The following is a 15,257-nucleotide window of genomic DNA, read 5'->3' as shown; positions in this document are numbered from 1 at the left end:
ATCATAAAACCTGACCTTGTGTCAAAGGGTCCAGAGGTTAGAGCCACACGAATCAATGGCCTTACTCTCCGCGTCCATGAATCTTCTTGTGTCTGCACACGCAGGGCTTCAAAGAGGCTGGCGAGTGGTTAAAATTTTGAGATCTATGAAAACCCGGAAAGCTGCCCTCAATGACCAACCGATGACTCACTCTAGTGGCCACGTGTCCCATGGCATTGTCTGCAGTGATGGAGAGGAGCCACATCTGCCTTGTCCAGTCCAGTAGTCACCAGCCCCCCCGTGACAAGTGAGCACTAGAAATGTCACATGTGTGACCCAGGAACCGGTGTTTTAACCTTACTGAGTTTTGTTCAATGTCAATAGCCTCACAAGTCTAGTGTCTGCCGTGTTGAATAGAGCAGTTTCTCTCACTCACAGCATGTCAGGTGTCCTGGCTCCCACGCCAAGAAGGCTGTAGGAAAACGCACGCTTCCCAGGGCAGGCCTTAGTGTGAAGGAATAAAATAAATTCTTCCTGCCCCAGAGCAAACACCATCACTGTGATTTTGGAACCTTTGCAGCTGGAAGAGAGAAATGACAGATTCCAAAACAACTGGCCTCGCCTCATTTTTTTTTTTCCTTCTGAAAGAAAAAAGTAATGTGTAGAAAGCCCTTGATTAAATTACTTAGGAAAGGTTGTCACTTTTTAGGGTGACAAACTCCTCCAGCTTACAGTGACACAGAGGCTAAAATATAGTGGAAAGGAAAAACCAGAGGATAAACAAGAAGAGGCCCCGGCACTCTCTAAGGTGTCATAAATCAGGAGGAAATAGACTCAAGAACCTAACAGCTTCCAAACTCTGTTCCTCTGAAACTATTTTAAGCAACCCACATCATCTCTCAGAGGTTATTTCATTCACAGCAACAGAAGAAAAGCAACGTGCTTCGCAGAATATAGCTTTAAACTTGAGCAGAAACAAAGACCTACACCACAGCCCTCAGGCCTGTCAGGTTGGCCACCTCTCTTGGCGATGTTACTATTTCAAGGCACCTAAATGGCTTGGTTGTTCAGAAGCCATGACGGATGCTTTTCCTCTCACCCTCTTGCACCAACCCATTCATTTCTTTGCTCAGGAAATCACTGCATGTGCTTCATCCCCACCCGGGCCACTGCCAAGGACAGAAGTAGGGGACAACAGAGGCGGCACGGCGAGTGAGGAATGGTGCCCAACAGACCTTGGTTTGAATCCCGCTGTGTCATTTCCCAGCTACGCCGCCTTGACCTCTCTGAGCCTCAGTCTCTCCAGCTGTCGAATGAGATCAAGAAGACTATATACCTCACTGGGCAATTACAGAGCTTACTGGATATTATACACGTGAAGCACATAGCATAGGGCTGGAACTTTGTAAAGGCTCAGCGTGGCAGGTATGTGCTGGGGATCAGAGCTGAGAAGTGAGTCTCTCAGCTTCTCTGGGTAGGGAGGGAACAGGGCATGCGGTGCAGTGGAGAATGGGGAGTAAGGCTGCCTGGGTTTTCCACCTCTCATTAGCTGTACGACCTTGAGCAAGTGACTGAACCTCTCTGAGCCTCAGTTTCTTCCTCTTAAAGATGGAATTAATATCCCTTATTGAGCAGCAGGATAAGTAACATTATTGCATGGTGCCACTGCCATACTAGATCTAACTCTGCTCTTGTTGTACAAACCTGACAGTTTAAGCTTCTCTTGGGTGTTCTTTGGTGATCCCACCAGAGAAACAAGCAAAAGTGGCAAGGCTGTGAAGTGAAGTTGCCTTCCTGGGTGGGGCAGACACGAATACTCCAGAATAATGATTCTTTACCACGAATAACAGCTAATGTTTTAATGCTCACTGAGCACCAGACTCTCCCACGAACACTACCCACATGGTCTGGGCCTTACTCCAGACCATTTATATCAGAATTTCTGGAGGTGGAGCCTTAAGACACACACACACACTTTTTTTTTTTTTTTTTTTTTTTCCCAAATCTCTCCAGATGATTCAAATGTGAATCCAGGGTTGAGTCCCTGAAACAACTCTTAAGTTAGGAACCATGGTATACCCATTAAACAGAAGAGGAAAACTGAGGTTCAGAGACCAAGTAACTGGCTGCAAGTCAGGCAGTGGCAACTCTCAAATTTGATCTCTTAGCCACCTGTGTTACCTGAGGAGCAGAGGTCAAACCATCTCACAAGGCACTTGGACCCTCCCAATGCCTTTCAGAGACTCCTCTAGGCCCTGTGGCCTCTCAAAGTACTCAAGACGGTTCTCTTTCTGGCTAAATTTCTGACCCAGACTTGACCTCCAGGAATCCAAAGCTGCCTGGAAATGGAGACTGGCTTTCCCAGACCTGAAGGACACTTGCATGAAGTCACAGCAAAATCCACAGAACAACTGGACCTAATTAAACAGACCCCACAATAATGACGGGGAGCAATGGCGTTGACATCTTCATTAAAGGCTGCCGGCTGCCTGCAAAGAAGCTAGGAGGCAACATTTAGGGGGCTCTTAAGGCCATCAAGCAAAGAATTAGAAGATAAAATTAAATCTCCACCACCAGAGGCCCTCGCCAGCCCTGCTGCCTGGTGCCTAAGGGGAAGGCAAAGGAGGGCAATGTTCCAGTCCATCATGTGATTAAGAATGTTCAGGAGGCCCTTCCTCCCAGTCAAGGAGACCTGGAGGCCACCCTCTGGCTCCATCTCTTTCTATATAAAGTTTGAGACAAGCAACCAAAACCACACTCGGATCCCTGGCTCAGCCCTGCTTCTTCCATACACAGCTGTCCCCCTTTCAATCAATGGTCACTCCCTCCTTTCAGCTGCTCAGACCATAAACCCGGTGTCACACGGATTCCTCTCTCATCCCTCACATCCAAGCTGTTGGCAAGTCCCGTTGGCTCGAACTTCAAAATACATCCATAACCTCCTCCACTGTCACCCAAGCCACCGCCCTCTCTCACCTGGATGGCTAGTGCATCCTGAGCACTGCTTCCATGCTTGATGCTATGGTTCGTTTTCAACAAGGCAGAGAGGGTGAGCTTGTTAAAATGCAAATCTGATCACGTCATTCCTGGGCCTGGGCCCGGGCCCCTCCAATGACTCCCGGCAGACACAGAATTGAAAGCCAAGGTGCCACACAGTGGCCTACAAGGCCCTACTTGACTAACCACCCCTCCCTTCGCTCTCCAATCGCATCTCCTACTACACGCCTTGCTCCGCAACATGGGCCCCGCCGGCCTCCTTGGACCCACCGGGCATGCGCTGCTCCCTCTGCCCAGTGCTGCCGTCTCCAGCCTGGCTGGCCTCGCTGTGACTCCTCCAGCAGGCCTTATCCTTCCTCACAATCCACTGGGCCTGCACACCCTCCTCCTTCGTGTCTCTCATATTCACGTGTTCTATCACCACACACAGTTAAGTCCTCAATAAATATATGCTGAATTAAAAAGCAGATGTACCTGAAACTAAACTCTCAGCCTCTTCCTGGATCCTAACCCCCAGACCCTCCCACTGTAACCACCTTCTGTCTCCTCTAAGACCAACATGGTAGAAAACACAGCAGCCTCTCCCAGGATACTTTACAAGCGTCCGCTGGACAGGTGGGGGTCCCTGGAACGCCTTTTCAGAGGCAGCTCTACACCGGAGGCCGTCTCACCTGCTACTGAGTTGGGTCCCAGCACAGTCCCGGCCTGCCCGGCTTGTCCTGGGAAGAGTACATCCAGAACAGCTGCAAGCAACCTGCTTCCAAATGGTGTCCCCATGTAATAACGTGATTTACCCAGCAGCTGAGATGAGTTAAAGAAGCAGCACCAGGCCCCTGGTTTTCACAGAAGCCACTCCTTTTCGGCCACGTGTTCTGCCTTCTCCAGAACACTTTATTAATCTTCAACCTGGGGCTCTGTAGAGCGGACAGGCTGGTGGGGAAGAGGGACAAGCCACCCCACTCACTCAGCTCTGGTGGGGACCGCCCTGAACCCTGCTCGAACTCTGTGACTGAAGTCAATCGGGGTTCAGAACCCATACGCCTTGGGGTGCCGAGCTCCCCGTCTCGGCTTCGAAATTCCTGGCAGCCTGTCCTCCTCAATTACTCTCACTTTCCCTGCCTTTGAAGAACCGGCCCTGCCAACTGCAACAAACAGCATTTAAAAATATCTTGCTGGATTATACCGCCCTGCCGTCTACACTCCCCACAATGCCTGTCTCTGTCCCACACAGTATAAAGAAGGGTGTAGCATATTTAATTTTTTTTTCCCTAGCTGCTCCCTGCTATAAATATCCGAAGCTGGGTAGGCGGGCTGCAAACACCGGCTGCATGAAGTCACCTCGGGGCCACTCTCATCACCAAGCAGGCCTGCCAGGACCTGGACACGGCTGCTGAGCGCTGGAGCGGTGGGTCGGCCAATAGTAGATGGAACTCATCCTTCTGAGGGAAGTGGGGGAAGAAAAATTCTAAGTAGAGTAATCACAGTTAATCCCAATGTAAGAAGGATGGTGTTTCGTCCTACTACCCGGGCCGTCTTCCGAGAGCACGGCCAGCTCCATCCTGGGCTGCTGCTTTCCCAAGGATACTAATTACAGGGCTTGACCTTAGGAAAGTGACTTCACAGTGTCCATGTGGGGTCTAGAAACATTATCAGAGACAGAAGAGCCCTTGGAGAATCTAGTCCAACCTCTTCACACCACACATAAAGTAACGAAGAGCCAAGAAGATGGAGTGATTCACTCCAGGTCATGGAGAGGCCAAGTTCCAGCCCAGAATTTTTTAGATCCACATCCTTCATTCTCTGAACTGGACTGTCCTAGACGCGCGTGGACACACGCTTGCTGGGTCCGTGAACCTCGGGGGCTGGTATTTACAAACAGCTCTCCTCACAGCAAACACTGCTTTTCATATCTTAAAAGGTACAGACTAAAAAATAAAATAAAAAAGCTTTAAAATTTTGAACAAAACTTGGCCTCACTTTTCGGAATGATGCTCACGTGCTGAAAGACCTGTTTCACCCACTTTGTGAAGTCTCTCCCCAGCCTGACCTTATATCTCTGGTACTTCCAAGTTCAGCTTTCCTGTGTAATTTTCCCATCATGGGCCTGACCACCTTCCCCAAACCCCCACCCAGCTCACTTCTAGAAAGCAGACAGTGGGCCCCAAACCATTAACCATACATGACTATATATGTATTTTTGCAAAATGTTCATGAGATTTTTTTTTTTCAAGTGACAAGTTTCTTTATAACACTGGGGTCAGGAAAAGGTCTAACACCTGAGTTATCGGCTAAGCCATTAATGATCTGTCACATTTTATTACTGTTAGCAGAATTCAGCTGGACCCTAGGGGGTCCAACCCAGATGGCCCCGAGCTATCAGGTGGTCCCACAATAACAAACATTTGATATGATTGGAATCTTTATTATCGATGCCCTGGAAACACCTTCAGCAAGAATTAAAAGGTGACTAAAGCTCTCTGAGAACTGAGCTGTTATTTTCCAAAATGATAAACTCTCAACTGGAAATGGAACGTATCAAGCTAGACTCATAACCAAAGTTCTGGGACCGTCTTATCTCATCCTGTTTTCTGTCCCTCTCTGCCTCTGTGTTTGAGAATCCTGCCTTGGCAAGAGTCAGTCCAACAGCCTCATTTAACAGGTGTGCCAGCCCCGACCTTCATTCCATACGGGGATTGCTCTGGCCTGCAATGCTGTGTTCGGGGCCCCACAAGAAACGCTGAGAGATGAAGCCAAATTGCATGGGAGAAGCAAGGCTGATGGCAACCTTGCTCTTCAGGCCCTTTCAGCCCAGGTTTGCTTGGGTAAAGTCTTCTTTCATTACTTGCACTGCTAGGACAGAGGCCGGGGGCATTTCTGAGGTCAAGCTTTCAATCAACAAGAGTGATAATGGGAGGTCTGGGGCTGTGGTTAAGATGCGCTGGGGAGCAGACACACTCCATTTCTGAATTACAAAAATGAGTTTTGGAAAACTCTCTTCCTGCACTCTGGCAGGCTTCTTAACATCTGGATAAAAGATGTGGGAAAGTTTTCCTCTTCGCTGTGTTATCTGCCCTGCTCTTCCTCGTCATGCATCTGAACCTTTCCAGCCAAACAGGGTTACTTGCTGTTTTCCAGCACAGACACTTCAGCTTCCAGGTCTTCGCTCACAGTGTTGCCTCTGCCTGGAAGCCTGCATCCTCCCCTGTGAGCTCTCCAGTCACCAAAAGCTTCAAGGTCCCCATCTATGGAGTGGACAGTGTATCTACCTTACAGAGGGGCTTGGGAGGATTAAATGCAATAGCTCAGGAAAAGCACCCCGAGGGGCAGTGGGGAAGATGAGGCTTTAGCGTCATCCCTCTCATTTGAATGCAGGGACCCCAAACTTCCTTGGAAGGATCCATGGATGTGCTTTGCTTGCCCTACTAGATTCTAAACTCCTTGACACAATTCCCGTCCCCCTTGGATCTGTCTCCATGGCCTTGGATGTAGCTGGCGCTCAGCAAGTAGTTGATTAACGAGGCCAGCGTGGCATTCCTCAGGCTTACTTGGGCTGTGTTTCTGAAGCTTCTCCTCCCAATTCGGAAAGCTGCTCCAAGACTACCGCCAAAGCTGCAAAACCATTTAGGCCTTTTTAAAAACAAGCAAGAAGACCACAAAGTATGTTTACATGACAGGCCAGCAAAACACGAAACACCTGCTGTCCTGTGGCTCAGGACTTGGCAGCTGCAACAGGCAGGGTCTGATATCCAGGGCAGAATGACTCCCCAGGGCCTGGAGCTTTGAGTTTGCACCATGGCTGTCATCCTAGCAGGGTCGGCCCTGAGCTTGGAGGGAGGGTCAGATCTCACTGCCCACTGCCAGCCTGCAGTGGAGGGCGATGGCGTCATCGCTGAGCAGGATGCAAAGGTGCTCTTTCCAGATTCTGTAACTTCCTTCTACCTATTAGTCACCAAGGAAAGCCTTGTGACTAATACTCGTCACCCTGGGATTTGGGTTACGATCCTCCCCTGCACTAGAAATGCCCACTCTGGCATAAGTGACGTTGACGGGTGCAACCAAGTCTGCAAAAATATAACAGTGATTAGAATTAATATTTTATGTGCCAGGCACAGTGCTAAGACCCTTACAGAGACTTTTAGGAGATCCTCACAAACATCCTATGATGTTTCAACCTATGAGTTGGGTATGCTTTTCAGTCCTGTTTCAGAGCTGTCTTTCTCAACTAGGGCAGATCTGTCACCCAAGGGACATCCGCCAACGTCTGGGGACATTTTTGATGGTCACGACTGGCAGCTGGAGGTGGGGGAGGGAGGATGCTACTGGCATCTAGTGAGTGGAGGCTGGGACACTGCTAAGCACCCTACAGGGCACAGGAGAGCCCTGCAATAAAGGTATCCAGTCCAAAGCGCCACAATGCCAAGGCTGAGAAATCCTGCTGCAGAGGAGGAAACGAAGGCTCCGCAGTGACCCTGCCCAGGATCACACATCTCACAAGGCAGGGTGCCAGGAATGAGAGCCAGGCAGCCCTACCCTGTGCAGGTTCTCAACGCCCCACCCCGAGGCAGCTCTGACAGCCTGGGAGTAATGAGTATGCATGGGCACAACCCATGTATAAGAGCCGGCCCCTCACTTTACAGTCGGAGACTTCAAGCCACTTGCTCCAGGCCTCGGTAAGAAGCAAGGCAATTCGGGGCTCAACTCAGACTTCAAAGCTGGAGCATCTCAGCGCTTGCTACGCCGATTCCTTCTCTCCCTGTGCTCCAGGGTACTGAGATTTCACCTGACACCGTAGTGGACTCTGAGGAAATCAAAGGCGCCTTCATAAAGGCTTTTCCACCAACTCCAGAGCAAGTGAGTTGAGTGCCCTGAGGCCAGAGGCCTAAACACAGGCTCCCTTTGGGGTCTTCCCTCCTGGGTGTCCTCCTCCAGGCTGGTTCTCCTGCCGCCATTAGAAGACTATTGTATTGGAGGCAGCAGCTTTGCCATTCAGTGAGCTTATTGATCACCCAGCAGCTGACACTTGTAAGGCCCTCCCTGGGCGGCAGAGTTCTCCTCCCCTCAGGAGCAGCCATAAAGCCTCCTTAAAATCGATGGCACCTGCAGGACACACTCTGGGACAGCCAGCAAGTAGCATTTTAACAGCCGAACACAGCATCCTTTGGAGGACAATCCACACCTGGGCCTTGATGCCTGGTCTTTACCTTGGTTGTGAAGATTCTCTAGGCCTAATGGATGTAAAGTGCCCAGACACAGCAGGCCATTAACAAGCAAGATCTGTAATAATACTGCTGTGGCTGTGAGCCTGATCCCCACCTCCACTGGCAGAGGGGCAAATACTGCCCTGTTCCTCACTACCTTTGTTTCTGTGAATCTGCACAGAAAAAGCGCAGGCCTAGGGCTTGAGCAATATAGGGCTTGGTCCTGGTCTGGCCATTACCAAACTGTGCATCCTGGGCTCCCAGAGACCCTTCTGTGAAAGGGCATCCCATTCGATGGATTTTGATGGGCCCTGGGCAAGAGCCCAGATGAAAAAGATTTAAGGAGCTGCACAAAGGTCAGGCCTATTATTACAGCTGTAGAAGTGTGGAAACAGAGGCCAAAGCATTCACCCACTGCCCCACCTGGGGAAGGACAGGTAGTGATGGGGAAATGGCACAAGGACCAAACTGAGGATTCGCAGCCCAGTGTCTCCGGCTTATCTGAGAACCTCACGTGTTGTCTGTGCAACCCAGGAATGTCTCAGCTGTTGACTGCCTTAGTGCTGTCCTCAGACTGGAGGCAGGTGGGGTGCAACGGATGCAACCTCTTCTGAGCAACAGTCATCAACAAATGGCCCTCTAGGGCAGTTCTGCAGGCAAGGCAAGATTGGTACTGCTATTCTTAGAGGAACTGAGTGCCTCTGTCTTCCAACTCGGTCTTCCTGTGGATCTACCTGTTGCCCATTAGACTTCCCCTGTGAAACCCCCATTATGGGTACCGCACACTGGAGGAAGCTCCCCCAACCGGACACCGCTCCCATTTACATGTACCCATCCCAGGTGACCTTGGGAACCCTGCTCCAAATTAGGGGATCAAAAGGTTGAATGACGACCCTGTGGTTTGGGTCCCCTTCAAAACGCTGCCTCCATTCATCAAGATCCTGACATTCTCTGCCATAGTAGAAACCGGGGAAGCTTCTTCCGGCGGCGGGGGCGGTTGTTTCAAAGGATTTCCAATGAAGTTTCTGGAATTACACATGTTGTATGGTGGGATCAATCATCTTCCGGACACCACCATTCATGGAGCCTCCACCGTGTGCCAGACCCCATGCGGGGCGCAGGGGAGGGAGCCAGGCCTGTGAGCCCACAGTGCGGTGGGAGAGACGCAAGCAGGAAACAATTCAGGAATCTGCCCTGAGTGCTGTGGAAATTCACAGAGAGGTGGCCCTTCTGTAGGGCATGGAGGCAGGTAAAACCTCCTGGAGGAAGCAGAACAACCCCACCTTGTTCTTCTAACTACTTAAAGCTGGGTTGCATTTCTCAGGCATCCAAGGGAAAAAAAAATAAGTTTGCATTTCCAAAGCTTGCTTTGTTTCAGTTTTACCAGCTCCCTTGGCTTCAATAAAACAGTCAAGGAGGAGGGAGGCTGCGCCCCCCAGACTACCCAGGTGTGAAAACTGATTAAACAGCAACTAGCAGCTCAATTAACCCTTGCTCCTGGAGATGATTATCTCAATGGAAATCCATCCTATAATCCCCGTTAAATGAATCCTACAACTAGAAGAGTGTTCAGCCCTGCTGTAGATGCAGCCCTTTCGTTTCTCGGCTGCACATGAGATTGTTGGGACTTGCCTTAGCTGACAAATAACTGAATAATTCAGAAAGGTACTCAGTCACTTTTTTTCCCCCCCCGAGCGATCCTTAGACAGCAGCAGTATTGATATATTACCTATTACTAATGAAATTTCAGAGCGGCTCTCCTTGGCTGTCATTTAAACTAGCCCCAGTCACACTATCCCATTACCTTGTTTTTTGTTGTTTTTAGCAACAATTACTGCGAAAATAAATTCCTATTTGTTCACTTTTTTCCTTGTCTCCTCCGCTAGTTTGTAAACTACATGAGAGAAGGCACCACCTCCTCCCACACTTAATCCAGAGCACTTTTAACAGTGGTGCAGGCAGGGTCGGTGCTCAATAAATGTTTGTGGAATGAACTGCAACTATTTATTAAGAATTTACTATGTGCTACGATCTCTAAATCTATGATACCACCTAACCTTCACACCAACCTTAAGAGTTAGGGGCTGTTATTATCCCCCGTTTTACAGATAACAAAACTGAGGCTTAGAATGGTTAAGAAATATGCCCCAGGTCACCCATATAAACAGCAGAGATGTGCTTCAAATCCTCATGTGATTCCAAAGTCTTCGCTCCTTACCATCATGAGAGCACTGCCTTCATGTGCATCCTGGTTACTGCTTTGGAGTAGGAATATTCTCACTGAAATCCTATCATTTTACCTAGAGTACCCGAAAGGAAGGGGACTTCCTCTAATGCCATGGACATTCATGAAAGTGTAGTAAGAAAAATGGCCAAGAAGAGACCCCGAAGGGATGCTCAGCATCAAACTGACACACAATGATGTGTGAGAGAGAGAGAGGAGGACCTGAGAGAAGTTTCTATGTTCTGCCAGCTCCGTGTTTATAAACACTGCTCTATTAAAGTGGCTTCTCTACCTCCCATAAAGAAGCCATGAAGATTTCATTACTTAATGACATTGCCCTGGGAACAGGGACATCGATACCAAATGAGCAAGCAGTATAGGACTCCTGCTGCTCTACGAAGCTAAGATCATGTTTTATAAACACCACAGAACTTTTATCATCCATCTCAGGCTGAGCAAAACCATATTTGCCCAGCACTCTGAGTAACAGACAGGACTAGATGGATTAGGGCCCTTAAATTCCTGGTTGGAAGACATTAAAAGTTTAAGAGCCCTATATAGTTGACGCAAATGCATCGCCCGTGCTGTATAATTAGCAGGCATAACAACAATAAATAGATAATTTAAAGGAAGACCAGCAGGACAAGACTGCAAGCCAGCACTCTCCCTCCTGTGTGTAGCCATCTCCCATTTAGACGTCAGCAGTGTAGACGGTAACCTTACTGGCCTCAGCCTGTTTTAGTATAACAAAGGTTTAGGATCTCTCCATGTCTTTCCTAAGCAGTTTATGCTTCCCTCTGAAGTCAGCTTTGAGGCATAAGTAATTCATTGTGCCTCCACTAAACATTCGTTTTACTTTGTCTAAAGAGACTTAATAAATCAGGCTGGTTATGTTTATTGAGGCCACCCTCAGGTTTTCATGTATAAAAAATGAGCATCCGTGTTACTCGAGGGAAGGGAATGGTCACCTGTCTTGCAGGAAAGCTCCCTGGAGAGCAAGGAATGCCCAGAGAGACGTGCTTGCTCTGAACATCCCGGAGATGTGCCGTCTGTCACACAGAGTCCTGCTGTCTTGACTACCATGGCTTAAGAAGGATTGTTTGGGGTGGGGGATGGAAGGGAAGAGGCCAAATCATGGGGTCAAAAACCCATTCTGTAAAGAAAAGCCCAAGAAGTGATGACCCTAGATAAGAAATGGCCCTTTGGGATAAGCCCTTTAGTGGAAGACACCTGTGTTCTAGCAATTACTTACCACTCTGCATTTTCAGGGGACCCTGGAGAGGCAGCTGCTCTTAACAGGTTCAATTTACAGTTAGAAAAACTGAGAAGCTCCTCAGCCTAAGGGGCACTGGTTCTGGGTGAAGGGCATGTTTTTGTTTTGTTTTGTTTGCCGCCTATTACCCACCAAATTATCCAATAAATACTCTAGTTTGGCTTATAGGGTTATAGGGCCTTGTTTTTTTTTTTCTCCTAGGAGTCTTCTTCTTTGAGTTCAATCTGGGCCTCCCCTCAGCCAAAAGTTCAGAACACTTCCCCCGTGGGCTATGACAACCATATGGAAATCCCCCTGCCCTCTACTTCCTCTCCTGAGCTTGTGCTCCCTGTGCTGATGCCACAAACCTGGAGGGCAAAGCACAATTATCAGCTGTGACATCATCAGCTGAGATTCTGGACTGACCTCAACTCTGACCTAGGAGGAGGAAAATCAAAAGGCAAATGCTCTTCCTTCCATCCCAGGCATCTCCTTTTGGCAATGCCAGAATTAAAAACAAAACCCATGAAAGTCAAAGTAGCTGGTCGATGCAGACTGTCCTCAAAATGAGGCCTTAAGATGTCAACAGCTCTCCTTGGAAACTGGATGAAACAAATGAAACAAATGAAAACAAAGCTGCTTCCTCTCCTCTAGTGGCTAAAAGCTTGAACTCTGGAAACTGCCTGGCTTCAAATTCCAGCTTGTCATTTAATATCTGTGTAATCCTGGGTTAATTACTTAACTGACAGGTACCTCAGTTTCCCCATCTGTATAATGGGGATAATACTATACGTACCTACCTAATAGGGTGTCTGGGATTACTTGAGTTAACATATGAAGTGCGAAGAATAGTGACTGCCACACCGCTAAGTGCTAACTTAAAATTTTAGCTATTATGATTATGCTAAACCACATTAAAATATGATTCTCTTTTTGCTCTTCCAATACCCACATGGCCTCTTCACTGACTACTTATTTGCCACTGAATGCTGCCCCCAAAATGGCCTTCCAATCAGACTGCAAGGATGTCTAACCAAAGTACCATTCTAAATAACTGATGGTTTGCTGATTCCTGAAGTTGAAGTCTGGTAGGCAGTTTACTGTTGAATGTATGTCACACCCTAACCTTTCCAGGGAGAAGGTCAAGTGCTTCCCTACCACCCTCTGCACTGAAGCTATGTCACCCTTCAGAGAAATGCAACTACCTAACGGTTTCTTTCCTGGACTTGACATCATGCCGTTGCCCACGCCTCGACTCCTCTTCCCCATAGTGTGGTTTACTGACTGGGTCATCGTTTCTTTCAGCAAAGTTCATAAGGTTGTGCATTTAATACAACACAAGGTGTTAATCCATTGCTCACTTGGTTGGTGACAGTTTGGAAAGTCAGGCCCTGGGAGCTAGTATGAGGTTCCCTTTCTGGGAAGGAGATTCAGGAGTCACCAGGTTCCATCACTCTGGGTACACAGAGTTAGGAACCCACCACCACCACCCCACCTTCCAGGAGAGGGCCTGAAAGACATCCGTCAACCCAGCAAAGCCCAAGGTGGCAGCACCAAGGTCCTGGCTTCCCGCTCCCTTCCTCCCATCCCACTTACCCAAGGCTCAGGTCTTAAGAGTTTGGGCCCTCTGGCTGCTGCTATTGGACTGGAGAGAACCGGGACAGAACCACAGTCGATCTGGCCAGTTGCTGGGGAAAGACGCCAGCTACAGATCCGCCAAGCAAGGCAGAGAGCCACGGGGCAGTAAGCTCCACGCCAAGAGTTTCTGGGATGGCTCGGTCAAGAGGTTCAATTAATGAACAGTCTCCAATAGCGACAAAACGACGCAGAACAGAAAGTAGAAGATCAACCACGACTTTGCCCTCCAAACGTCAGTCGCCCAAAGAACAATCTCGGGAAAGACCCTTTAATGAACTCCTTCACCCACAGACCAAACGCCTTCTCTCAGGTCTTGAATTTCCTTCGTCCTAGGAAATTCACCCCCTGGGCAGCCCAGGTCGGACTTCTCCCCACCCCGTCCACGGGTCGCGCGCGGTCCCGCACGCTTACCATTGGCGTTCTTGCCGCAGATGAGATGCTCGTAGGGCTGCAGGACGCCCCAGAGCTCGGCGTCATTGTTGATGACCATTTCCAGGGCCTCAGCGGACACCTCCCCCGCTCCGGCCCCTCCGCCGTCGGGGCTCTGGCTGGCCAGCACCCTGGCCCGGATCTCCTCCACCAGATTCTCCATGCAGGCGGTGAGCGAGATGGCCGCGTACTCGTGGATGCGCACGGAGATGCGGGTGTCCACCATCCAGCGGAAGAAGCGGCCCACCGAGAAGGTGAGGCCGCAGCGCGCCGACTTGCCCCGGCGCAGCCCGTCGCCCGCGCTCATGCTGTAGAGGGACAGCGCCTTGACGGCGGCCAGCGCGCAGCTCTCGGCCAGCGCCCAGCTGTGCACCAGGCGCACGGCGCTCTGCACCTCGAAGCGGGTGCACTTGGCGTGCAGCACGCTCAGGCGCTGCGCCTCGCGGGCCACACGGATGAGCGCCCGGCGGAGCAGCCCCGCCAGGCGCCGGACCGCCTCGGCGGAGAACGGGGGCTGCCGCCGGCCGCCCGCACCTTTGCGGAGCACGCGGGCCACGTCTCCCTCGGTCCAGGGGAACTCCTCCAGCTCGGGGAGGCGCGGGCAGCGCGAGAACAGGTCGGCCACCTCGGGGTCCTCGGGCAGCACCGTGTTCACCGTGTCCCAGCTGTTGTGGCGGCTGTTCATGGAGCCGGAGTAGCACCACCAGGCCGCCCCGCGGTGCTGCTGCGCCGAAGAGTTGAGCGCCTGCGAGTTGGACTTGGAGGACGAGAGGCTGAGCGAGCGGCACGAGTCCCCGGCCCCATAGCCGGAGTCCAAGGTCAAGTCCTCCAGGGTCTTCAAAGTGGAGCTGTACGTCCCGGCCATCGGGAGCCTGCCGGGGGCGGCGTCTCCGCGCGCGCGGCGCTCACAGCTCCATGCGCCCTTCCCCAAGCGGGCGGAAGCGGGCTCTAGGCTCGCCGGGGCGCCCCCCTGCCTCTCGGCGGCTGCATCGCCCGCCCGGCGGCCGCGGGAAGGTGGGCGAGATCCGCGGCGGCCGGAGCCCCGCGCTCCCGGCGTCCCGACTCGAAGCGGCCACCGGAACGCGCCCCCGCCGCTCCTCCTCGGCGCTCCCCCGGGTCCGCCTCCACTTCCCTCAGGCAGAGCGTCGACCCTCCGCGGAGAAGGGATCCCGAGGGAACAGGGCGGCGGCGGCGGCGGCAGAAGGTGGCGGCCGCGGGCGCGGAGCGAGGACTGGACGCACCGGCGAGAGAGCGCTCGGCAAACTTCTGCGCGGCGCGCGCCGCCCGCACCTCGGGGTCCTTGGCGGCCGCCGGCATGCAAATAACCCGGGGCGGCCCACCAATCATCGGCCGCGACGGGCAGGGGCTGCACCAATGATGTCCCACAGGGGCGGTCGCTATGCAGATTTCCCTCCGCCGCCGGCGAAACCCGGCGGCGGCGGCGGCGGCGGCGGAGGCGGGGCTGGAGGCCGAGGGTCTCTCGGAGCCGCGAGGCGGACGGCGGAGGAGGGGGCCGAGAAGGCCAGGGAGCGAGCTGGGC

At 51.4% G+C, this 15,257-nt stretch overlaps 1 protein-coding gene across 1 annotated transcript in view; it reads right to left on the bottom strand.

Annotated features, from left to right (window-relative positions):
- ABTB2 (ankyrin repeat and BTB domain containing 2) overlaps window positions 1–14,970 on the bottom strand; it is a 173,927-nt gene extending 158,957 nt beyond the window's left edge. The window contains exon 1 of the mRNA XM_057747787.1: window positions 13,700–14,970. Within this exon, the coding sequence (XP_057603770.1) occupies window positions 13,700–14,582 (883 nt within the window). The 5' untranslated portion in view covers window positions 14,583–14,970. The remainder of the gene's footprint in view (window positions 1–13,699) is intronic.
- Between the last annotated feature and the right edge of the window lie 287 nt (window positions 14,971–15,257).

This window comes from Hippopotamus amphibius, chromosome 9 (genome assembly GCF_030028045.1).
Source record: "Hippopotamus amphibius kiboko isolate mHipAmp2 chromosome 9, mHipAmp2.hap2, whole genome shotgun sequence".
Taxonomy (NCBI): Eukaryota; Metazoa; Chordata; class Mammalia; order Artiodactyla; family Hippopotamidae; genus Hippopotamus; species Hippopotamus amphibius.
This window is presented reverse-complemented; position numbering and strand designations above follow the sequence as displayed.